At 45.6% G+C, this 27,304-nt stretch overlaps 1 protein-coding gene across 1 annotated transcript in view; it reads right to left on the bottom strand.

The window, feature by feature from the left end:
• LOC109994851 (zinc finger SWIM domain-containing protein 6) overlaps positions 1–27,304 on the bottom strand; it is a 52,466-nt gene that overhangs the window by 17,886 nt on the left and 7,276 nt on the right. The window contains exons 2-4 of the mRNA XM_020648343.3: positions 5,937–6,293; positions 3,982–4,130; positions 1,678–1,828 (exon numbers count right to left, since the gene is read on the bottom strand). Of these exons, the coding sequence (XP_020503999.1) occupies positions 1,678–1,828; positions 3,982–4,130; positions 5,937–6,293 (657 nt within the window). The remainder of the gene's footprint in view (positions 1–1,677; positions 1,829–3,981; positions 4,131–5,936; positions 6,294–27,304) is intronic.

Genomic DNA, 27,304 nt, shown 5'->3' on the forward strand with positions numbered 1-27,304 from the left:
GTTTCCCAGTGTGTGACAATGACGTAACCATGACTCATACGACAGGTGGGCGTGTCTTCTGAGGTTCAAATACAGTGATCATGCAAGACTGAAAGCTGGAGGCGGATTTCAAAGATGCACAGCATTCACAACATTCTTTCTTTTTAGTGCACATTTTGTATGCCGCCGCCATCTTGCACTGAAATACAAAACTCTGAGAAAACGGAGAACTTAACTAGTCCCGAGGCAACGCCGGCTGCACACACATCATTTTGGAGTAAATTGGAACAAACAGAATATGAAAAGTGTCTACGTCTCCTGGGACGCAAGAACATTCAGGGATTTTACGCTCAGGACTGCAGGAGATATGTGGAGTCGACAGAGTGTGTGCGTGCGCCAGATTGTGTTGTTCTTGTGCATGTGTGGTAAAGGCAGAGAGAGTTGGGTAGGAAGGACGAAGACAAGGACAGAGACTGAACAGGAAGAGAGGAAAACGAACACAAAAGGTGCAGAACAGAGGGGGAGCAGAAGAAAGGGAAATGGGAAATGAAATGGGAGCGCAGATGATTTGGACGAGGAGACATGGGTGAGGACAAGTGAATGAGGCACAGCTTTGTGTCTGGAGGAGAGGAGTAGCTGAGGCTCAAAGAGGAGAAAGACAAAAGACGAGGGGGGGAGAGAGAGGGAGATAGAGAGAGAGAGAGAGAGAGAGAGAGTGAGCGAGAGAGCGAGGCGCCGAGAGGCAGCATTCACCACACATCAGGGGCAGAGATAAGGACTTGGGAAGGAGGGTTTTGAAGTGTGGACTTCAAAGAGGCCGTACACACACTTCCAAAAATACGTGAGCGTTGAAACAGATGAGATCACTGCGCTGTCCTCACAAAGTGCAGAACAAGACCAAAGAGAGAAAACGAAACATCATCATCAACAGCAACAGCGGGGAAGGCAGCAAACATCAACAGAGACATTAGAGGGGGAACAACAAAGACGGGAGACAACACGACTGCTGTCCTGGTGACGGGCGTGTTGGGTTGGTTTTTTTTTTGTTGTTTTTTTTTTTTTGCGGTTTGTGAGGATGTGTTTCGCTGTAGGTACAGTACATCTGTCAAAAGAACTACACACTGTTTCAAACCACATGACTGCACGGCTAGCAGCACTCTGTCACATCGACTAAATATATAACGTGGAGTGTTTGAACGCATCGCGGAGGTCATAATATTTGGGGTTTTGATGAAGCGCGATGTGCTGCGTTTAATGGCTTCTTATTCACAAAGACACTCTCGCTGAGCTGACAATCTTACACTTACAGGGAGAGGAAGCGACTGGGCTGTCAGTGACGAGCGTGAGTGTGAGTCTGTGTGTGTGTGTGGGGGGGGGGGGAGGGGAGGAAGGGGGGGGAACTGTCTTGGGCACAGAGGACAAATAAACAAACAGAGAAAGAAATATGCGTGTGTGGTTGCCTTTGTGTCAGTGTCTGGGTTCGATCGCCCACTTTGCTAAATCTGTCCGTGCCTGTGCATAGAGACAAAAAGGGGTGTGTGTGTGTGTGTGTGTGTGTGTGTGTGTGTGTGTGTGTGTGTGTGTGTGTGTGTGTGTGTGTGTGTGTGTGTGTGTGTGTGTGTGTGTGTGTGTGTGTGTGTGTGTGTGTGTGTGTGTGTGTGTGTGTGTGTGTGTAGGGGGAGGATTGTTCTCTCTCACCTAGCTCGTCCCAGAGCTGTCTGTACTTGTCGGTCATGGTGGTGCCCTGCTGTCTCCACAGCGCCAGCCGAGGGTCGGCCATGAACTGTTCTGTGATAAGTGTTAACATTCTCGCTCCGTTGGAGTCACGCATCTTCAGCATCTCCCTCACCTGCAGGGGGAGAGAGAGGAGGAGAAGGAGAGAGGGGACAACTTTTAGACGCAAACCCACATGGCTCGTGTAAATCCATACATCCAGAAGAACGGAGAGGATTGAATGCCCTGCTGAACAGTTCTAGAACATTTCAGGACAGTCCGCCCCCCCTGACATCTTTCTGGGTTGCCTGTTCTCACACGCAGCTCACAGCGGGATGTTTTTCCTTGTCGGATGCTCGTTGGTCCCTTACCGGTCAGCGACAGGTCACGTGATGTAGGTGTCACTTCTCTTATACTTTCATACGCGTCTTTAACAGGTTCAATGTTTGAGATTATTCAGTTCAGAGCTTTTTATATACTCATTGGCAATACTACAAAAATCTAATTTCTTAATAATTCCTCTAGTGTATTGTGTTTACTTTTTAAACATATGTTGGGCCATTTTAAGCCTTCATTGACAGGACAGGTGAGTAGTAAATGTCCAGAGTCAGATGTGAAAACGAGACAACCGAGAGCATCCTCTGCGCATGGGACGGTCTATCAGGGCTAAACCAGCACCTCACTGTGTCTCCTCTCCTTTCAGAAGATTGGTTAATCTGTGTTGAATTACCAACCTTTGTCCTTTTGTCCTGCAGATATAAATAAAGTTTTGTTGTTGTGTGCAGACACAAAGTCCACAAATACCTCATACAATACTTTAATCTTTATTTGAGCAACACGCATTCACATCCACATGATCTACTCAACAGGTTTAAATGTCTTTCACATGTATTATATGTCTGAGAAAAAATCTGCATCTTCATTATTCTGTAATACCAGAGATAAGTTCACCTGTTAGAAGTACAAGCTGTCCAACGAGAGCAGGCAACTCAAATAACTAATGCTCACTTAAAATTCCTCTCAAACTGTCCTCTCTTGTTCTGAAATGAGTGTTTAGGTTCCTCCTACACTTAACAATGTCTTTCTCTTCTAATCCTTACTTTGAATTGCTTGATTGTGTTCAATGCAAACTAGTTTGATGACCTCTGAATAGTTACAGCTACATCGTCCTCTAAGACTGAAACATTTTCAGCATTTCTTTTTCTCATTTTTGATAAGTGAGATCCTGAAGTTCTGCAGCTTTTATTGTAGTTCTGAAAAAAAGAATGAAATTGAAATGTAAATAAAAGTCACAAAGTGGATGTGGAAACTTGTTTTTTTTTCTTTTATAACTGAACTACTCAGGAATGTAACCATTTCTCTTTTAGTCTTCAGATTTAACTAGCTGCTGAGATTTATCCGTATTTTCTCTTCACTTTCTCCAACTGGAAAATTCGGGAGCTGTGCAACAGCGGCTCGTTTATTGCTAACGACGGTGGTCAGCGTCTTTCTGCAGCAGCAAACACGACCACTGTTAGGTGCATGTGGGTGAAAACTCAAGGCTGAAACTGACCGACCTTTATGACATATTTTGTGTAGTTTTAGGTGCCAAGCAGAGATAAAAAAAGAGTGTCACTGAAAACAAGTAAGCGGTGCATGGATGTGTGCCAACAACAACAACAGAATGAGGAAAAGTACAAATACAGACACACACACACACACATGTATACAGTACAGGTCTGTTTTGTCATTCGATCTGAAGGCAGCTAAATGTGTGTGTGAATTTGAGCGTTTGAGCGTGTGTGTGTGTGTGCTGAAAAGTGTAGAACAGGCATCAAGGAGAGAGACATTTTAAAAGCCGGGCAGGGTGGACGATAATGGCCTCGGCTTGCAGTCTTTACATATCACACAACAACACATTAATGCAGGCCTAGCTCTGCAACAGAGACAACCACACATCCCTTATGTAATCGTTTAATCGCAGGCTCAGAGTGGTATACAGTGCAGGCCTCTCCTCTTTCTACACCTCCTTCTCGGCCTTTCTCTGCAATTAGCTGCAGCTAAAAGGCAGCATGCCTTTTAATGTATGTGCCAATAAGTTGTTTTGTCTGGGATGGCTCTGAGCCCCTCTTCCATACGGGAATATAAGAGATCACAAGTGCACTAAAGAGAGAGACGGGAGAAAATATTTATGATGCAGAGACAAGTGCACCTGGAGCGAACTTTGAGCATGTGCGTGTGTCAAGTGAGTGTTGGTATGTGTGTTGTTATGTTCTCAATGTGGAAGAATGAATGTTGCGGGTTGCTAACCTTGCTGAAGAGCAGGTTGAGTTGCTTTCCCGAGCCATGGTATCCTCCCTGCGACAGGAAGAGCTTGACTTGCTCCTGAACCTGCTCCTCGTCCAGATGCCAGCAATTCTCGTCGTCCACGCTGGCTCCTGCCGTGGGGTCAGGGGCCCCTGCAAAAACATGTGCAGACACCATTATTTTAGATGTTTCAAGTCACTTTTCAAAAGACAAAATGCCAAACGTTCTCTGATGACAGCTTCCTGATTATGAAGATTTTCTTCATTTTTTTCTTGTACCTGATAGTGAACTGAATGTCTTTGGGTTTCAGTCTCAGTTTAGTTACTTATAAACATGAGTTCCTATTTTTGACCCCTCATATGTATATTTGAGGAAAAAGTCCTGTTAAAGAGAGAGTGACAATGACTTGTGCTTTAATCCTTACTTTCTGAAGCTATGTGAGCACAGATACTTTGTATAGCATGCTAAATTGACAAATCAAATCAGTGTTTTTTCACTATTGACAGGCAATTTAAAGCATACTACCTCAATGTATCTGGGACTTTATGAAAAAAAGAAGCTGCAATTTGAATTTCACATCATCAACATTGGTATGAAACACTCATGTTTTCTACCTTTTTCCATGAACTTGTGAATATTCTCCGTTCTTTCTACATTAGAGGGTCTTAATTAAAAGGGCTACACTCCAGTAAACTTCCATCATTTATCTATCCTTAAAAGTAAAATTGTAACCTTTCACCTCTTTTTCAGCTGACTCATCACAATCAGAGTTGGATTTATCGAGGATTTTGCGCCATCTTGGTGGTTTCATTGTTCCCACAATGCAGCAACACTTTGACCAAGGAAAGTACGCTGAGCCTCAGTTTCTCAGTTCCTCAAAACTACAGTTAAGAATTTGAAGGTTGTAAGAAATTAGAAAAAATGTTTACCGGTAAACAGATGTTGTAATTCTGATTGTGTAAAAGTCAAAATTCAACTAGTAAACCTGGAAAGTCCCAGAATGAATCCACGGTGCGAAAAGAAACTCTTCATAACAGCACAATCATTATGATGATTTCATTGTTACTAATTGACTCCTGCGCTGAATATCTTCAAGCGTCATCCCTCCCATGTCTTGTCTCTTCTTCCTCAAAGCATGTTGTCTGTATTAAGTCTTTCTCTTCTTCCTCACTTCTTCAGAGTTAAAACCACTCAGACTTTACTACATCAATGCTATCATCGCTCATTAAAACTAACTGAAATAGGAGCGCCGATGGCCCAGCTGTTGTGTCGCCCGCCCCATGTGCAGAAGTCGTAGCACTCGGCACGGCGGCTGTGGGTTCGAATCCGATCTCAGCCCTTTTTGCTGCGTGTCATCCCCCCCACTCTGTCCTCCCCAACATTTCCCGTCTCTCTTCAGCTGTGTAAAAACTTTACACAAAACAGCAGCAAATAATTTTTAGAACAAAGCTTGATGAAGAAACAATGAAAGTAAGCAAATAAAACCTCAGTTCTATTATATCGTTGTCCCACATGTTTGCTTTTTCATGCTGTTCCCTGTTTTCTCTTTTGTCCGTGTTGTTTGCCCTCCAGTGTCAGTCTCTCTATAAAAAGGTAAGCAGCAGCGCGCACAGTATTGATAACAAGAAATACACACCTCTCTTTATCTCTCTGCTCCCCTCTTCGTCTCTGTTTCTCTCTCTCTCTCTCTCTCTCTCTCTCTCTCTCTCTCTCTGAGGTAAATAACAGGTCTATAGTGTTGATTATAGGCACACAGTCTCTCCTTTACTGCCTGGATCTCACTAATGAGTAACATTGATCCTGTCACACTTCACCTTCACCAGCCAGTCAATACACATGCACATGTGGAGGCAGAAACACACACACACACACACACCTGCATGGTCATGTGGTAATAAACATGCCTACGACCACACACACACACACACACACACACAATCACACACTCTTTTCCTCACCGTGGACCTGGTTGATCTCAGAGTTCTGGGATAGAATCTCGTCAGCCAGTTTCTGCGCGGTAGGCAACACTTCGGTGTGGTGGACTGAGATCAGGTACTGGACGAACTTCTGCAGCTGGTCTCTGCTCATCTGGAACAGCGTTTCCGAGATGGGCAGGTGCAGTTTGACCTGCTCGGGCTTCCGTACTCTGTAAAGCGACAGCGCCACTACATGGGCGCAGTAGAAGATGTCTTTGTTGCCGCAGGTGCACGTCACCGCCGTGATTTTGCAGCGGTCGAAGCTGACGCTGACGCTGCAGACAAGTTCGGGGGACGAGGGGGTGGCGGGGTCCGTCACTGTGCCGCTGAGGTGGAAACCTGAAACAGAGAGAAGGAAGAGCAGAGGTTCATTTTAAATGTAGGCAGAGGTTTCCTTTCTGGAGCCATCTCTGCCTTCAGGACTTACACGAGAGGAAAGGGTTAACTGAAAAGAAATCACAAAAGTAAGAAAATGAATCACATCAGTTAGAATGATAAAACCTAACCTATGGTTACAGCTCCTCAAAGTTGAACATTACCTGCGTTTCTTTGCCTTTGATGATAGCTAATAGAATATCTTTAGAGCTGAATAGATTCATCGATGCTCACAAAAGGTAAGCAGCAACCATTTTTACGACCCAACCTGCACTTGTTCCAGCCTGAAATACTGCTTTTTATTCCTCACATGATGGTTAAGTGAATGTCTTTTGAATTTGGACAGTTTTTGTGAAAGTACCGTCTGGAAATGTGAAATTCTACAGGGTGCCTTCACGATCTTTAAAACATTTTTTGTAGTAAAACAATGAATTATATATCTTACAAACAATCCTCAGACCAATTCTTTGTGAAACAATAAGTTTTAGCACTCCCTCTGAAACTTAAACTATGTGTTTTACTCATTTAGAAATAACTGACCGGGTAAGTTTCAGCCCAGGAAGCAGATTTCACAGCCATTTTAAAAACGGAGGTTTTATTCTCTAAGATTCAAGATCACATCAGCCATCTTTTCGTCTCCTTATAGAGTTACAAACATCCATAAAATGAGAATGAAATGAGTTCATCAATTCACCGTTGGTGCCCGTGAGTAACTGACATTATTAAGTAAAGGAATGAACCGTCCATTATGTGAAACAGACTCGGTTGGCTGCAGTCACCTGCCGGCGGCCGTGTGTTCTGCTATCATGAGAGCGGGATCAGGACCAGCTGCAGCCCACTGCTACGCTCATTCATCCAGAGTCACGACAGAGATGGAGATGCAGAAACCGGGATTATAAATCCACAGCAAGGGGAAGTGAGCGCGGCTGTTACAGTATGAATAATACAGCTCCTTGTTTGAATATCACTTTTTGATCTCGCCCTGACTGAGCTATCTGGAGGTGCGGCTAGTCATTACGCAAGGATGAATATAAATGAGCAGGGCGGGGTCCCCGGCAGAGGCCTAAAACACACACTGATGAGCATATGAAAGACACGCACTTGTACACACACACTGCGCCGCAGCGTGACATCATGCATTTATTAATAAATGGGAGTGGTTAGGAGAGCACAGAGAGGAGCTTATGAATACATTAATGCGCTCAGGAGAGATGTTGGAAATTCATGTGGACCAGGCAAAGACATACATCTCTTAAATATGTTTATCAAAGGGCCGAGCAGTCGCACGCTTGTGATATCAAGCATGTATTAACGCACATATCAAAGTCTTTCACAGGGGGGCTTCCACATTAGGTGGGGGGGGGGGGGGGGGGGGGAGGGGCAGGAGGTGAATATTTCATAGGATTTAGATGGAAAATTGTGTGAGGGATGCGTATGCAGAGGTCAGGTCAGAGAAGCTTTCATAAAGGTGCTCTATAAAACTGCAAGAAAAAAGGAAAAAGGATGGAAAGGGGTAAACGTGGTCACAACCCTGGCCTGGAGTGAAAGCAATGCCCTCAGGACGGGAATGAAAATAAAACAAGGCGGCTATAGAGACCTGGTTTCTTTTCTATGCCGTCTCCAAACAGCAGGAAGTAGAAAGTTGTCTGCGACCGCCATGATCCACATGTTGTGTCTTAAGACTGTGTGCGTTGTGCGAAAGCATCACGGTGGTCTTATCTTTTTCTTCTTGTGCAATAGGCGTAATGTGCCATATATATGTGTGTGGTTTACAATGGTATGTGCCTCTCTGTTTACATGTCGATTGTTGTTTTTCTTTTTTTTTATTGTTTTGATCGATTGATTTTTCTGTAGAGGGGACAATAAAGTGTATGGTATGGTATCATGAAGACACACAGTCAGGAAAAGAGCCTCTACATGAGCGTGTGAGAGGCCCAGTGCACTAAAAATAAAAAAAAATCAGAAAAGCTACATTAGCATGGATGTCACAAACATGCCCCGAATTGCAAGAGCATCAAAAACAGAAAACAGAAAATGTTTTGTTGTTTTGTTGCAGGACTAAAAAAAAAAAAAAAAAGTGTCGGCTGCAAATTTCGAACAGAGCAGAGCTGCAGAACATCGCCATGGAGATATGCTTTTTCCATTCGAAACGCCAGCTGGCACAGGAAGTACATGTTCGTTAACAATCTCCACAGAAGAGGGGTGTGGATCCAATATGGCAGCCACTTGCATCTGCAGTGATCAAAGCCTATATGTGTACAGCTGTGGGAAAGAGACAAGCACACACAAACTCACAGAAACACACACAAACACACACAAACACACCGAGTCCCCCTTTTTTTTTAAAACATTTTTTTAAATGAGACAAAAAGGTTTACATGGTGCAGCTGGTTGTAGAAAGGCGAGCTAACCTATTTAGCTGTGTAACAACATACAAATGAGCAGTGTCTTTTTATACATGCGGATACATTTAGTGTGTGTATTTGTGAATGCGTGTGTGTGTGCGCGTGTGTGTGTGTGCGTGTGACACAAGCTTATGTTTCAAAAGTGGCCCCTGGTCCAGAGAGGGGAGAGAAAAAGAGAACATCAAAAACATGTGGGACTGAGAGAGCTCAAAGAAAAATCCACCTCTCACACACACACACACACACACACACACACACACACACACACACACACACACACACACACACACACACACACACACACACACACACACACACACACACACACACACACACACACACACACACACACACACACACACACACACACACACACACACACACACACACACACACACACACACACGTTTCAGACCGTCGTAAAAGCAGCTGCACTTTTCGTTTTCCCAAAGGGAAAATTAACCGGGATACTTTTTTTAAAAATTCAAAACACATGGAGTATGAAAAACTAAATAGTGATAAAAGACGTATCCTCCAGTCTGTTATGTTTTCCTTTTTTTTTGCTTTGCCGGACACTCTCTCTCCTTCCAAGCCCTTTTCATACGTCGCTCCCTCCCCTCCCCTCTCTCCATCCACATTCCCACAGCTCTTTCGCTCTCACTCTCTGACAGATGGGTAGGTAATGAGTTTCGCCTTTCCCCGTCCAATCGTCTGGGCACCAAAAACTGCCCCCAACGCCAAAAATGCCCTTTTAATTTAGCCAAGCACTGAGTACAGGGATATTACTGTTTAGATACACACACATATACACACAGACACACACTTCCCATGACTCCTGGTTGGGTGGGTATGAAACCTTCAATGTCTCATGTGCTAGCTATTAAAGCGCCTGGTTTCCCCCCCCCTCCCCCCCTCCCCGAGTGCTGCTCAGGGCTCCTTTCTGTGCATGTTCAAGAGGCCAGGGTTGGCTTTCAAAGTAACCATGGCGGCCATTTTTAGAACAAGGCCTCTGTGAGGTTGCCCTAGAAACCCCTTCTGACCGCCCTGGTGAAATCACACTTGGCCTGGAGAGCCGTGTACAGCAGCGGGAACAGTGTGTGAAAGAGTAAGCGAGAATTAGTGTATGTGTATATATATATATGTTCAAATCCCTCAAAGGCCTGCAGACCACCCACACTCTTTAGGGGGGAATCACATCAAAGCATTCTCCCAAATAGCCCTGTGCTCTAGCATTTTCTTTTTTCGTTTTGATGTGTATAAGAGCAGATAAGCCAGCATGCGCTCTCTTGACCGGCTAGGACCACTTCTGTCTATTCAACAACGAGGGCCCCTAGAAATACCGGACTCCTGCTCTTATTTCAAGGAGGAAAAGGCCCGAACCAAGAGGTGAAACTCCTTCAACATTCATCTGCTGTGATGGAAGAATGCCGCCTTTATATGCTTCCCATAAAACAGGATTTAGCTTCCCACATGAAGGCAGGCGGCGGGTATCGGGGGCCGGGCCTCAAAGTCTCGCTTGCCTATAAGCACAAAAGTGCTCACTGTTCCAAAATCCCTGAAGTAAATTAGATTGAGCAACATACATATATTTCCGCAATCAAATTAAGATTCCAAGTGAATTGAGGAGATGTAGGCCCGGCAGTGGGAAGGTCATTAAGTTTATCGGCGGAATTGGTTTATGAGTGACCGTCAACTAAATCTAATCCCGCGCCAGGCAGCTCAGAAAGCAGTTGTCCCTTTGTATGTTTTGTGTGAAAAAGAAGGATTCTTGATACATGTTTCATTTCAGTGACGGAAAAAAAAAAAAAAGATGAACCAAATGGGCCTGTGGGAAAGCAAGTCAACAAAAGCAACAAAAAAAAAAGAAAAAGGGAGGAACAAAGAAAGCTAACGGATATCTAAGGCACATTCTCCTGCGCCGAATCAGTTTAGCCGTGTGCATTAATCAAATTACCTCATGAGCTGCAGACAGACAAAAAAAAAAACCTAAATCCGACTTTGCCCCCGCTGGAGCTGCTCTGATCCTGATGGGACCACCTGCAGTAGCTGGTGCTTTAACACAAGATCCTACTCTTATGTAAACCAAAGATAGCTCGCTTAAAAACCTCCCTGAGAAAAGGCCGCCGGACTGGAATCCAATCCGTTTGGTCGGATTGAACCAAGAGGCCCTGCTGAAAGGCGATCTGAACCACAACTGAGGAAAAAGCCGGGCTTCGCAGCGGGTCGAGGAAGGGTCGAGAATTGTTGGGCAATCTCCACCCCTCACACTACCTCCATCCCACCCACAGCTAAAAGAGCATTTCCTTGAACTGGCCCAATTAATAAGGCTACAAAGACAAATACAAGGCCTTTCAGCATCTTAGCGGGTAGGTCTGTGTGAGTAACAATGAGTACATGCGTGTGTGGTCCTATAAGGAAGCGCCCATACCGAGACTATAAACAGAGATCAATGCTGTTCTGCAGGAGTCCTTGCTTCAGGCGTGTGTGTGTGCATGTGTGTGTGCGTGTGTGTGTGTGTGTATCCTAGGTGTGGGACGGGCTGGAATAACACAGCTGAGCTCCAGAGGCGGCCATGTTTATGCCTTAAACCCTCTGGTAGACCGAAATGCCTTTTTTCCCCTCCCCGTATGTTTTTTTTCCATCACCCACAGATACACACACACACACACACGTGCACCAACACACACACCAACGCACCGTCTCGTTGTCTGAGTGTTTATCCTAACAGACACAAACGAGCATAAATTAATGTTTTGAGAAATTCTATGAATTTTTAATGCCTTTACTTCCTCTTCAAATTCTGACTGCAAAATCTGCATGCTAATCACAGGGATGTATGAGGGAAAGAATATACAGTACAGTTTATGTATACGTGTATTTATGTGTGTGTGTGTGTGTGTGAGCATTGACGGCTGTGTGGGTGATTGGAGTTGTCATCAGCTGGCGGTTGAAATGACAGTCGACTACTGGGCTGCTGCCACTTAGTTGCCATGCGGTACATCAGGAATGACTTGCAATTTTCTAACTATCACTTTCTGAATGGCTTTTAATTTACCCTGAATCGAGGCTGACAGGCAGCGCTGAAGTTACTGCACTGCTGACTGATCCCAAAGGTTGGCGTTCAGAAGGCTGACCGATGCAGAAAGACGGACAAAAGACAAAAAGGATAAAGTGATGAGAAAACAAGTTCTGTATATCGAAAACCCTGAGATTCTGTGAAAGGAATAGTTTACCATTTTAATAAAAGAACTCGTACATTCTTGCCAAGAGGTAAAGGAAAATATTGATGTGTCTTCTAAGTAAATATGAAGCTACAGCTGGTTAGCTAAGCTTAGCAAAAAGGCAGCGTTCAAAAACACATAAGTAATGTCCTCCTACCTACTCAAACAGTAATGAACACTAACATACCCATGTACATCCTATGTGTTAAATGACTCCATCAGTCATGCATTTACGGTCTGAGCTATGTTGAATAAGCTAGAACCAAGCTAGCTTTACCAGTATTAGTGATTTGATGTTAACTACATATTTAAAGTATTACAGTTCTGTTACTTTTGTGGTACACTGCTTGTTGGATAGCTGGTGAGCTCCGTTGGATAGTCCCAAGAGCCGCCAAGCATTGGTGGACAGTTGAGTACGACAAGTGGGCTCCTGTATCATTCTTACCAATAAGTATACGACGTAGCACGTACTAAATTTGACGGCATACTTAGGAATAATAAGAAAGTAAGCGGTTTCGGACAAACGCAAAGACTTGGTAAAGCTAGCTGTTTCCAAATGTGACAAAAGGTGCCTACGGTAGCATCTTTAATACTTTCTATTTTGTTTGGTAACTAAAACTCAAGTGTGTAAAGGACGAGCTGGCAATTTACGAGGGATATTAAACAGACTTTTGTCCACTAGAGAAGATCTTGTTATCTTTGAACAGAGCCGGGCTTAATATCTTCACGTTACCAGTATTGATGCTAGGCTAAGTGACTGTAGCCAGTAGCTTCATATTTACAATACTTACAGAAGAAGTCTTTGAATGTGAGCTAACAACATTATTTTCCAAATTTTAAATATTCTTTTACATATTTTCCAAAACGACACATCCTAAAAATAATGAATTAAAAATGTAAAGTCATTTCCTGATACAGCTACTGCTAGCTTAAAATGGGACTAAGCATTTAGACATTTTTATATATCTAATAATGTTTCAAACAAGGCAGGCTATACATGTCTATTTAACTATGAAACACTGTGGTTTAAAATTGCTATAGGTGTAATTTCAGAGTGACACCTGTGTAGTGTTAGATGAGCTATCCCTTTAGCCGCTATTCAACAAATCTCTGTCACTGGAGAAGCTGGTAGCCTGCTAATTTTGTCTCCTGGCTGTACATTAACTATACATTATCCCAATCCATGTGCAAGGTTCATTAGCGTGAATGAAATTACAGCTGGCTGGAAATGAAAGTGTGTAATTAGCAGAGGTCTGTCCCAGTAGAGCCACGCAAGCTATAGAAGGAGGTAATGGGATCCATTGAAAAGCCATTGTCTGCTACTTCAGGGCCTGAGTATCTTTCTAATGACAAACCTATACTGTCCGGACATTATAGCGCTCGCCAACCTTCTCCCTATGAAGAGCGCAAGTCTGAGCTATAAGATGAGCTGGTCTGTGTCTGTCAGAGAGGACACTGTGACAAAAATGTGAACAAAGAAGATGACGATACATGACTTCATTGTGTTTTTTCATAAGTTTGTGAGGTAGAGGCTTTTTTTTTTTTTGTTAGTCGTTTCGCATAATTTGCATGCAGAGAGTGTGCTGAAATGACATTTGCCGTGCCTGTCAGAACCGATAATAGATGCGCCTCTCTCGCTTAATTTGAACTTTGCCCGACCATTTTTTTTTTTTGTTAAATCTCTTTGATAAAGCAGCGTTCAAAAAATTGTTTTGACATCAAGGCACAAGAACAAAAAGGCAGATAGAAAAGAAAAAAGTAAAAAAAAAAAAAAAAAAAACGTTGCAAAAATGCAGCAACAAAAAGAAACTGTGTATCTAGCGAATCACACAGTAGCACACAGACCCGTACTATGGAAACTAAACATGGCTGAATGTGAGAGAATTAATTTGCAAATGAAAATAAACAGGGCACGAATAGCACTGGACTGAAACCCCTGCATGACTGCATGTGTGCACATGTGAAAGAGTGTGTGTTTTAAAGGTGCACATGCCCACGCCAGGAAATAACCTCAAACTCTTTACCCTTCCCATTTCGTTTGGAAAGTCACCCGACCCACTCTAACACACACACACACACACACACACACACACACACACACACACACACACACACACACACACACACACACACACACACACACACACACACACACACACACACACACACACACACACACACACACACACACACACACACACACACACACACACACACACACACACACACAACCCCACCCTTTGACACACACTCATGATGCCTTCATGCATGCACGCATACTGGCTTCAGTGACTCCCTGCAGTCAACCTCCTTCTGCTCACAAACAGCCCCTCCTCTTTCCTTTTTCTCTCTCCAATAACTGACTCCTCCCCTGTTCCCCCCTCCCATGACACACACACACACACACACACACACACACACACACACACACACACACACTAACACACTCACTCCCAGAAATGCTGCCTAGCCCTAAGCTGACCCGTTGTGTGTACTGACGTCACACACTAGACAAGGGGAGGCATCATTCCAGACAGACACACACACACACGTGCACACCCACACACTAACTCACACACACACACTCACACACTCACGCACTCGCGCACACACACTCACACACACACACACACACACACACACAGGCCCCAGCCGAGGGGGAAGCTGCATTCCAGCACAGGCACACACAAACACACATCACCACGCCTGGCGGTGGGAAGCATGGGGAGTGCTCAGCTGTAGCGGGGAGGTGGGGAAGAGGGCCAGGGGAGGGAAGGAGGGGGAGGTTTCAGAGGAGGGAGGAGGGAGTGATGGCTCAGAGCCAGTGTTCCTCTGAGCTCAGCACTTCCCCTTTCAGCTCCAGCCAGCCGCCAGTTTGCGTAACGCAGCCCATGCAGCCCTGCCGGCTCGTGCTTAACCCCTTCCTTCCTGGAGTCACTGAGGTCACACCCGCTGTTCACTGTTCACCACATCCTGGCGTAAACCCACCTCTGCCAGACATCCCCCAACATCCCCCCTGACTCAGGCTGCTCCATTATAGCACTGAGCACACACAGGCCCCCTACTCATACATCCACATTATTACCTGACACAGGAACACACACGCGCGCAAAAGCACCAGAGAGGAATGATACATTCACCTGGGAAAAAGGTTAACCTTTTGCATGCCAATTTCCTCTTTCATTGTAGTAGCTGTAGTAGCTCATTTATTTGTCTTCCATCTAAAATACAACTGAGTGAAAATCTAAAAATAATAAAAAAAAAGGCAGGTGGCGTACGTGAGAGTGGCCTTGATTTATCTGTAGAAGACAAAGATAACACAAAGCACCACTAAAGTACACACCTGTTAATTAGAAATTACCAAGACAACCATGAAGCTAACACAACAACCACCTTAACAAAGACGTGTTGAAATAGCGACTAAGGATGACAAATGCATGTGTAATGTAGTAAGTATACTACGTGCACACTGTATCTTTTCAGCTGTATATCCACTGACCTTCCAGCAGCTTATGTAGGCCATAGTGTCCGGAATACAAACACAAATGTGAGGACCCCCCCCCCCCCCCACCACCCCCGAAGAACCCCAGTGAAAAGTGTCATAGCTCACACTAACCACAGCAGACACAGTCCACGGCGGCGGGGGGGCGGGTGGGTACAGCACAGCAGAGGGGGGGGGGAGAGTGAATGAGGGTGGAGGAGGAGGTTTCTCTCACATTTAATATCACTTGACACGCGTCATCCAGCATCTCTCAAACAGCCGCTGAGCCTGTGTCAAAGCTGGAAGATGCTGCGCACGCGTACACAGGGCGCACCTTCTACACACACAAACACACACAAGCAGAAAACAAAGGCAACCCAAAGACTAATATCTCAGCCACCTGGCGCTGTGATCGACGGGCTGCTGCAGAGAATGGGAATAACCGGGATGAAGACAAGTGAGGGGAAGAGGAGAAAAGGGGGGGGGGGGGGGGGGAGTTGCAAGAGAAAGGTTGAATAAGTCTCTGCTGAATCGTGGTGGTCGATTCGCCTGCCTGCGGGCTATTCCTGTAAATATTGACGTTGATGTTAGGACCACTCTCTTAAGGATAAGCTATAAAGCAAGTGGGTTAGATTTACTCTGTGCAAACTGTAAGCATCTGCAATCGCACGCTACGAGTACTTCTACGAGTGTGCTGAGGAGGGGGAAACAGGGAGCGACTTTGAGGCTGAAGAGCTGCAGCCACATGAGGGAAGTGAACTCTCTCCTCACCCTCTCTCTCTCTCTCTCTCTCTCTCTCTCCCTCTCTCTAGATGGTTTAGGTTTCCACTCTCGAGCTAAAAGCAGGGAGCTGACATGAAAACCTTTAGAGAGACCCCCCTATTTCCCAGAAACAGCTCTGGTTTCATGTAAATAGCTGCCTTTCATGGCTTCATTGAGATAAATTGTACCCTGCTGGACAAGAGGGAGACAATGTGCACCCTGGAGCCTCCATTGTTGACATCTGCATTGGTTGCCATGACAATACATGTCTGCCCGGTGCGAGCATGTTTGTACATGTGTGTGTGTGTGTGTGTGTGTGTGTTTGCATTCATGGGTTGCATTTGTGGGGGGCACAAACCCTTGCAAACATACAGGCGAACACAGACGTGCGCCCGGCGAGGCGGGCAGGTCCGCACACATAGAAACAAAAAAAAAATACAAATACCTCTCTCTCATTCTTCTTTAAACACACACAAGCATGACTGCACAAAAGCCTGCAACGAATAATACATGAGCGTGACCAAGAACTCTGAATCAGGTTAGACTTGCTTCCAGCTACAATGTTCTCGTGGGAGGCTACAGGCAGAGAAGTTATTAGTAATCATCCTCATGTTAAAAAAAGGGCAAAACTAATCTGACAATGACAACACCTTTTTTCCAGAAACCCTCCAGAGGATCGCATGCGTCTTTCCATCTGGGAATTATTCTGCAAGAGGAACGCAAGAACGCCTGAATTTACTGCAACACAAGTGGGTTAAAGATGCCAATCCTCCTGCGGGATCCTAATTTCTCCAATTACATTTGACACTATCCATCCGAGTTTGTTAAGGAGTACTGCAATTGTCAGGGCATCTCCACATCGTTTGATCAAATTTGCTCAAATTAGCATTTTCATAGACGGCAGAAAAATAATCGTATCTGTATGCAATTATGCTGATTATGTCTGCCCAGAGACTTGTGAAGTGAAGGACTATGTCACCTCTGAGACCACATGAAACAAAGGACAACTGCTTTGTTTATATTCTACCACACGTCCCTTCTCCCTCATTATGTTCTTTTAGGATGCCCCACTACCAAAGAAGGTAATGACAGGGGGTTCAATTGGGGAATGTGGGGGGGTTTGGGTCATAACTGAAGGGGGTAAAAGAGGTTGTGAGTTTGCATATTTATAATAATGGAAAATAATATGTGTGCATGTGTGTGTGTGTGTGTGTGTGTGTATGTGCAAGAGAATCCCCTCCTGTGGGCAAGTCAGCATTCACCCATAAAGTAGGTCAGTGAAATTTGCCCAAATTAGGTCAGTGGCAGTCAATGGGTGCCATCCTGGACAAGAGGAAGAATAAAAGAGGAAGAGAGAAGAAGACAGAGAGTGAGAGAGAGTGTTTAAGGTTAGGCGAGCAGAACCAAGCGGCTTACTTCATCTTAGCTCTTACACTTAGTTAATTACTGTTGCGGTGGACCATACAAAACACACACACACACACACACACACACACACACCAAAAACACACACAAAAGCATCTGTGTTAGAAACCAAAGCTCCCCCTAAAGCAAGAAGAGTTTTTACAACTTCAAGCCGTCACTTTTTCTCTGCTCAAACATCCCTCGTACCAGAATCAGTGCACATCAAAAAGCTCCGATTTGATCGAAAACGCTTGTGAAAAGCAGTCCGATTCAGTTACAGTGCTCAGGTCTGATTATTTAGCACCCCTCCTCCTCCTCCTCCTCCTCCTCCTCCTGCTCCTCCTCCTCCTCATCCTCCTCCTCCTCCCTCTACTAACCCCTCTAGCTGTTTGGGTTGGTAGCTCCTTTGTCATGTGTGCCTGTTTCGTCTAGCTGTTTTCCCTCCCTAGTTTGAAGAATCCACATCGGGGGGCGAGAGAGGTTGTTGTGCCTTGTTGCCAATAAACGGCTGAACACAGGGAACCTTTGATGTCTGTGGCACGTTGTGATTCGCTTTCATCGTCCCGCGGCTGTCACTCACCGGGAGAAAAAACGTGACTCTAAAAGAAACTTTTGCTGCTTTTTCTCCCCAATTTCTTCCAACGACACACACACACACACACACACACACACACACACACACACACACACACACACACATACACACAAGCAGCAAAAACCCAATCCAAAACAACAATCATAGTTCGAGCAACAAAGGCTGTATTGGGCATTAGATAGACAGAGAGTGGGGCTGAATAATAATCTGCGAGGAGCTGCAAGGTGTACCAGAAGATTCTGAAGTTGCTGCACACACTGAGTCTGCTCCTTGCAGCCTGGGCTTCCTTGTCCCACTTCCACACAAAAGGGAAATGTGTGTGTATGCATCCTGCTGTAGCTGTGGGGTGCTCTCTGAACTTTCTCCTGTCAGCCCCTCTGTCGCTCCGCTCGGTACAGCTGCGTGTCAGAGAGGAGGAAGAGCATTGACAGGTGTCTTCTGTGGGCAACGTCTGATGGTAGAACCTATCAGCCTGCACCTACTCACACAAGCCTGCAGCCTCTGCCAGCTCTGACAGCCACAGAGGTTGAGAGGGAGGGGGCAGGGAGGGGCAGGGAGGGGGACAGAGGCTCCCCTTTTCCCTGGGCAGCGATCAAACTCAAGCCCCCGGCTTGCCTGGAGATGTGACAAGGCCCACTTCCCCTTTTTCGCTTCTTCCCCCCACCCCCACCCCCACCCTCCTCCATCCTCCCACCCTTGCTGCCAATCATTTGTCGTATGCTTCACACTCTCACACTCGCGGGTTTGTGTGCAGAGCGTATGTTGAGCCTGTCTACACACGTTAAAGGGAAATGCGCAGAGACAAAGAGATATACGAGGATACAAAGAGCTCAACTGGGAGTGTTGAGCCAGAAACAACCAAATGTACAAGTGAAACGTGGCTTGGAGTGGAGCGAGCCACAATGAGTTACAGTCTCTAACGTAAGTAGCCAGAGAGAGAAAGATGGCTGGCTAGAGAGGCTGGGTATAGGAGCCAGAGAACTGAACTGCAGCCAACCTGGATAAGGCTGCAGTCCAGCTAAGTTGGGACAGCACCAGGGGCCCAGCTACAGCCCGTCAGAGCAGAGAGGAGGAGTGGGGGAGCGAGTGAATTAGCAAGAAATACAGAGTGAAAAAAAAAAAAAAACAGAAAAGAAAGGAAAGGAAAGGAGAGGGCAGGTTTGGAGGCATGGCAGAGAGAGAAGGGTTCGGAGGCTTTTCAGCTCCGAAGTGGGATAGAGGGGGATGGTTGGAGGGAGTCAGGCAGAGCTGGAGCCCAGGCTCAGAGGCCGGGCCAGGGCCGAGCTGGAGCCGCGGAGAGAGGAGCCAGGGCTAGAGGCCAGAGGAAGGAGAGAGAGAGAGAGAGAGAGCGAGAGGGAGGGAGGGATGGATGGATGTGGAGCTGGGGCCAGGGCCAGAGCCAGGGGCCCAGGCTTTAGATTTAGTCAGCTGTTCCCCTGGCCAGCAGCTGGAAGGGAGAGAAAGGGAGGGGAGGTAGCAGGGGAAGACTGCACAGAGGCTTCAGGGGGAGAGTTCTAGAAGGGAAAGTGAAAGGAGATGGAGAGGAGTGAAAAATGGAGAGGAAAAAAAAGCAAGGGTATGGAGAGCGAGAGGAAAGAGGAGAGAAGGGGAGAGAGAGAGAGAGAGAGAGAGAGAGAGAGAGGTGGTGGAGGTTTGGAAAGAGGACAGTGGAAAAGCCATTAGATTCCTATGAGAGAGAAAACAGCGCTGAGAGCAGACAGACTGACAGAAGGTGGTTAAGGCTCACTGGCTTCACAACCACTCTTCCCTTCCTCCCTCTTCGCTGGTCCTCCTCCTCCCTCGTTCATCCCTTCCCTTCCCCTCCCTCCGTCCATCAATCCATCCCTCCATCCTCCTCCTCCTCCTCTCCTTCTTCTTCTCCTTCCGTCACTGGTGCGCTATTCTCTGGCTAAGTTCCTCCTCAACCAGTTGTGCTTCGGCAACAGTCCTGCTATTCATTACGTACGACCTGCAGGCGTAACCCTAAACACACACGGAGATCCCAAACAGGTGCCCCCCTCCCCCCCATACACACACACACACACACACACAGCAGCAAAAAGAGATCACACATGACTGAAGGGGGGAGAACACAGAGCGAGGAGAAGGGCTGAAGTGAGAAGAGAATGCTCTGTGGCTGCTAAAGAAGCACTGCAAGAGGAACAACAAGAGAAAAAGGGATGAAATAAGAGAAAACACTGAAAACAAGATTTACAAAATCAGTGTAATCAAAGCAGAGCGCAAGCATGCTTTGTTTCCATAAAAGTGTTGAAATGAGATTTGGAGCAGGGGAGCGAGGGGCAAGGTTTGCCATGGGGCAAGCAGCCACTGCTAGCAAAGCACTTTATGGCCTATTATATTCCATTCAGATGGACCAGGCGTCTGGGATAAAAGCATTTAGTCTGTGCGTTAGTGAGTGACTCAGCACTCAGAGCCTTCACAGGTGGACCCCCTCATAACCACACAATGCATATCAATGAAGTGGACAACTCTCCGCATGCACATCACTAACTCCCACACCTCTGCATCTTTCGTTTGCTGCCGGTCCACCACAGTCACCCTTTTCCGCCTGAACCTTTTGCACCTGTTTTTTTGAAAAAAAAAAAAAAAAAAAACTCAATGTGATTTATTCTCCTTTTTTCAGCAGGGTTAAAATAACTCCACCAGCTCTTTCTACGGAGACTTCAATGCAGCATCCGACAAACCATGCAGGGAAATTAAAAAATAACTCCAAACATAAAACAAAAAGCCCGATAAATGCTTCCTCCTGCGACATTTCTTGTTTCACATTTTTATCCGGCTTATCCTCACATTTAGGGGATAGTCATCTTGTGCACGACAGCTCACCTCTTCCTTTCAAACTCATTAAGTGTTGTGACCATAGACAGCCCCCCCCCCCTCCCTGTGTTGTTCTCTCTCCATCATTCTCTTGTCTCTCTACAGCTCTTCCTCCACCCATCTGCCCTTTCCTTTTCCGTTCTACCTCTACGCCTCTCTCCTCCTCTTCTCTCCTCCCCTCGGCGGTGCTTAATGGCACAGGGACCCAGCATGGAATATAGATCAGTGCGAGATGGATGGGGCACCAGGAGCTCCGGCCAGTCCCGTAGGTCCCAGACCAAAGATTAACTAAATATTAGCTGACAGGAAGAGAGAGAGAGAGAGAGAGAGAGGCAGGGACACAGCTGCAGCTGCTAGTGCCACTGCCGGCAGAACAAACGACAGAGGTTGTTTTCAGCCCCGCTCGCTCTCGGGAGGGACACATGCGATAAACACACAAGTGATGCAAAAAATACACACAAGGCATCGGGGCATACATACTGCTGTGCATGCGTACGCACATGCTCAGCAGAGGCACCCTGGGATAAGAAGTCCACTAATCACATTCTCTCCCCCCCCCCTCTGCCCTGCCAAGGCGGATGGCGAGGAGAAAAAAAAGGAATAAATCTTTATTAGGCGATGTGTCCCTGCTTTATCGATCGCTTTGCTCCTTCCCTCCTCCTCCTCCTCCCTCTCCATCCCACCCCTTTCTCTCCCCTCCTTTTGTTATTTTAGGCGTGTGTCTGCCATCCAGTCCAATTGAGTCAGGCTGTACATCAGAGAGGACCATTACCCATGTCTCCCATGGCTGGGCTGTCATTGGCTGCGAGGGGGGGTTGGAGGTGAGGCAATGTAGCCACCCAAGAGGGACAGCTAGCCAGCTAATAGCTAGCCAGACAGCAAAGCAGACAGACAGACAGACAGACAGACAGACAAGCAGCCAGATAGTAGTGTTTGAGTAAGAATGCAGGCAGACAGTCGTCCTCAACAATGCCAGGTTACTGCAATGGTAGATCTGTGCTTCACCTCACACTCAAGTCCTGTTATGAGAAGAACAAATCTGACTTACAGGTCTAATTACCAACTAGGCACTTGTTGTGATACCATTTTTTCCACAGCATTTTCCAGCAAATGATTTCCTAAAAAGACCCAGATTCAACCCCAAATGGTCTAATGCTGATTCCCCAAGTATAGACATTGAAAGTAAGTTTTTTTTTTTGTTTGTTTGTTTACAAATAAAGGAGTGATTTTTCCTTTAATTTGACCAAAATAACTGTTTTTACCAAGTAACTAAAATCCTCAAATGGATCTTCACACCACTCGATGTACATTATCTCTTAAATCTCTGTGAATAGATATGTGCACATGATCAAGGAGCCACAGGTGTTGGGCAACATTTGGGTTCCGATTCTGATTTCACACTGAATGGTTTCGATAAATCACAGGCCTTGCAGCAACACGGCCCCAGTGAAGAGCGAAATAGGCAGAACACATATGAATGAAATGCAACCCCAGCTCTCACCTTCTATCAGTGCCACCATTTAGCTTATATATGTTCGAGCCATTTTATGACTTCACTGATAGGACAGGTGAGTGCGACAGTATTATATTTGAGGAGAGAGTCAGGGAAGACATGCAGGAAATGTCATGAGATCGGACTTGAACCAGGAACCGCTGCAAGGATCGTAGCCTCTGCCATGAGGTGTACAATTTAACCGCTCGGCGAAACCTTTTATCTTTATTAGAAACAAGTCAAGCTAATTATTAAATTTTCCACATCGTCACTCAACTTCAACTTCCTCCTTGCGTCTGCAATTGCTGTTTGAACTGTTAACAATTACCAAAGCACAGAAACAAAGGCTTGGCTTGGAGATTTCTTATTGATCATTTGAGTAAACACTGGCCACACAGAAATAAATATCTGCATCGACCACAGAGGCTTTAGTGTCATCAGATGATAGCCTATAGGTTCCATAATAGATATAAAGAAGTCTATAACTAACAGTGATCAAAAAATATGAAAACAAGGTTATAAAGTGGAACAGGCATTGCGAGTGCTAGTGTGACTTTTCAAACTGAATTTTTTCCAATCGTGCTTTCTCACACGTTTTTCACCCCAGGCTGAGTTAAATAAATTTGATCCTATAACTTGATCTGTGCAATAAAAAGTCAAATTGCTATCGGGCAAAGGGAAATGCTCACTCAGTGCAATAGCTAAATGAATCCCATATAAAAAAATGCAATGACGCCAGATGAATTTCTGAGGCTCGCCAAACCCCTGAAAAAGTTCCAGGATGGCCCTCAATGACTGGAATACATCGGGGTGAGGCTCATTTTTTTTTTTAAACTTCAGAGAAAGACACCACAGCAAATAGGCCAAGTCCTGTTCCTCTCCTTCTACCGAGACAGCGGTAAACACAGAGCTTCTAAATGTAGAAACAGTGATAGCCCCTGAGGTCTGGATGCATGACGGCTAGAAAGCAGGGAGCGAGCTAGCCGGCTAGCCTTCCTTTGGGACTTTAGACACAGGAAACACTATGGAAACATGATGTTTCTCGATAGGAGCAGTGTAAATAAGATATGAGTTTCTACTGCCTGGGCTTGGGAAATGAAACTTTAAAATTGAGAAGGGTAAAGAGATCTTATGAGCTTAGAACCACAAAGCAGGAATGCACAAAAAGCAAGGAGATGCACAGGTAAGAAGAAGAAGGGTTGAAAAATAATACATGAGGAAGGTGAAGGGCAGGAATGAGGTAAGAAAGACATGAGCAAGTCAGAAAGAACTCCCTGAAGAAAAAACCAGAAGAGCAAACTAAATTCCAAAGTCAGTTGAAAGCCTTCCTCTTCTTCTCTTTCTTATCATTCCCTTTCTTTGTCTCTCAGTCTCTCATGCCTGGAGAGCCTTTCTAGCTCTATTCAGCCCCGCCACAGAGCAGTGAATGCATGTCTCACATGCCACACAGCCACGACATGGCTGAAACCAGGCACAGCCAGAGGCACCTTTGGACCTCCTCCTCTGCATAGCTCAAGCAGCAGCCGTGCCCGTCAGGAAAGAGGAGAGAAGGAGGTACTGTAAACTCCCCCTCTCATTCTGATACCCTAATCGTTGGGCCCCTCTCAGACTGACCTCTGCGGTGAGAAATTGCTTACCGGAACATGCAAAGGATGTTAAATCAAGCAAGCGATCTTTCCCTTTTGGTTGTTTGCTGTTTATTGGAAAACAATAATGTAAGCGGAGGCCTGTCTTTCAAGTAGAGCTATCGGCAACTGGAGGGACAATCCTGCCAAATTGACCTTTGACTTAAATAAATCCCCTGGGGTCAAGTGAAGCGGTCAACACCAGGCCAGCTCGATGCTGGGGGAGGCACCAGTCGATGAGTGAACACCTCTGTCGCTGTGTGTTTGTGTGTGCGATCGGGGTCAGCTGCAGGTAAACCCTCATCCCTTGCTGTTGTTTATTCTATAAGGCGCCTAGTCAGTGGCAGTGCTAAGCAAGTGTGTGTCGTAAAGCATGTGTGCAAGCTAGTGTGTGTGTGTGTGTGTGTGTGTGTGTTTGGCAAGAGTGGAAATTGGGATAGGGTGGGAACGCTGACAGACGGGAATGTCATCCAGCCTCTTATCATTAACATGCCTCACCTTTATTCAGCCTGACACACACCGCCATAAACACACTCACAGAGTCGCTGCCACACTAAGTCATACATGCACATGCTCGGATTCGCACACAGATAAAACAGAGCTGAGTGACTGTACCTAGACTTCTATCCTGTGCGAGCAGATTGTGGGAAATAAAAGGGGAAGCAGCGAAAACGGGTTTATAGAGACTATACTGTCAAACCAGCAACTGTTATGTGTAAGTATCGAGCGTGAAAGTTAGTTTGTCAGAGCACACAGACATGTTTGATGCTTCATTAATGTTTCTCTGTTTCCATTGACCAAGCACAAAAAGTCAAAGGGGGGTATTCTTGGATATATGACTCATTACTAGTCAGTGAAACTTACAGTATTTTATCATTCAGGCCCACATTATGAAATATGTGCTTTGTTCATCCATGTATTATGAAAGAGGGGCAGATTTTACAACATTATTCTCCTTCTGCTGCTTGTCATTCAGGTTTGAGAATTGATTTTTTTGAATGAAATAAACGTATTTCTATATACATGTTGTGTCTAAGCAGCTACCCACAACTAGCTGGGGCTGTAGCTCCAATGAATGGCTACTGCCATAATGCTCTACTGACTGGATGTAAACCTGCACAGTGGCCGATGGGATCTTGTAGCACGGAGCAGTTTGGCAGTATTTAAATCTGGAAAATGCAGATAAAGGTGTATTTAGATTAACTGGTATATAATCACTCAACTGGAGCAATGCATAATCAACGCCGGCGATGCTAGCACTGCTAATGTTTACCACATTCTGCAAACCAATTTGTTTACCTGCGGACAATGTAACCCCATGTTTAGGAATGTTTAATACGTTTCATTTCTGAGTGTTTTCTAAACTCCAGACTAGCAGACTAGTCTGATGTTAAATTCATGTCTAATTCACTTGAAATTGAGTTGCTTAGCAACATCCCTGATAACAAGCAAGTAACTTTCTACTCCCTGACAAAGTAATATAGTGATTTAGTTCACACACAAACACAGAAAAAAACGTTTTCGCCTTTAGGCCTATCCAAAGCTGTTTGGCTTGTGGGGAGAACCAGCTGTTGGACCAAACTGCACAGAGAGGCTCTGTTCAGTGGCAACAGTGAGAGCATGTGTAGTCTTTAACACATAGTCTCATAGTTAGTGCATCCACAAGTGCACACACAGAGTACATACATTGAACCCTACACTGCAGCAAGCTGAGCCTTGGCCTGCTTTGTGCTTATTTCAGCAGCCCATTGGTGCAAAGAGGAATTCATTAAAAATGAAAAAAAAAAAAAAAAAAAAAACGTGGAAGGGAGCATCAGATAGGAGAACGCTGAGCGCTGCATTCCCCTGTTGTTATTATTGCCAAATCGAAGAGAGAAGGGCGGCTGGTAATAAAAGTCATTAAATGAAATAGAAAAAACAGCTTTTAATAGCGACTTGTCGTTGTGGATTTAGTGGCCTTTCCATCGTCGGCTCTCTCCACTCTCAGGGAAAGGAGAGGGGCATGAGCTGTGAGGAAGGAGCGCTGGATTCCTAGACAGAGTCAGCCAGCCGAGTAGCTGCTGACGCACACCCAGCAGCCACAGTCTGGGAAAGGAGACAAGTCAAGCTGGAACGGGGACGGCCAGACGAAGGGGAGCGCATGCTGGAACTTTATTACTTTAGCTGGTTTATTTTAACAGGCAAGGCATGCTGATCTTGTACATTGAGCGTCTCTTATAATGAGCCAGAGCTGGGTGAGTTTGGAGGGCGGTCTTGAACACGTTGGTCGTAGGTTTTGGAGTGTGGCAGACACACGATTGACCAGAACCGAAACTGTCACAGTGATTAAAGGAGGGAGAGGGAGGACACAGCTACGTCTGGGACCTGGAATGGGACTGGGAGGGAAGCTGGCTCCAGTCAGGACGAGGGACTGGAAAAAAGGGCAGGCAGAGTGAGCTTGAGATGGCAGAAAGACTGCCTAATGGTACGTTTTCGGGGACAGTCTTGGTAATGTGAAGAGCAGGAGACGGTTATGACTGGGTGTAGTGGATGGAACAGGGATGTTAAGGTCTGTGGTGGGAATAATCTATCTAGAGGCACATCTGCGTCTGGGAATGGGTTTAGTACGAGTTTAGGATGTGACAAAACATCGGGACCTTCTGGAATCTTCTGACATTTCGGGAACACGGAAGAGCTTGCGAAAGAACCAGCGGTCATCGATCACTCTATGGGTGCAGAAAAGCCCTGTCAGGGTTTTTCTTTATGGGATCAGTCCTTGAGGGGGCCACCCAGACTGTAAACTGGCTTGGGTTGATTGTCTGTTTGTAATCGAAGGCGGAAATTAAGTGACTGCTGAAAGTCATTAAGGGTAGAATGAAAGTAATTATCACGTAAACGCATTGCAGATTTACGATGAGGCTTACTCCAACTTCAGCTTACATGCAAGACACTCTCCATAAATACAAAAAAAAACGTACACCTGGGTGCTTTGTAAGTCCATATTAGACTTAAATCATATAACAAATCAGTCACATATGCATGGGAACACACAGTCTCATGCAAAGAGAGACTAACCTAATGTGTCTCTGTTACTCAACAGCTTGAAATGTATCCTATCTTCTTTCCATTCAGCCACTAGAATGGGACAAAGGCCTGGAATCTGCTTCTCCCAG

The sequence above is a fragment of the Labrus bergylta genome, chromosome 2, assembly GCF_963930695.1.
Source record: "Labrus bergylta chromosome 2, fLabBer1.1, whole genome shotgun sequence".
NCBI classification, from domain to species: Eukaryota; Metazoa; Chordata; class Actinopteri; order Labriformes; family Labridae; genus Labrus; species Labrus bergylta.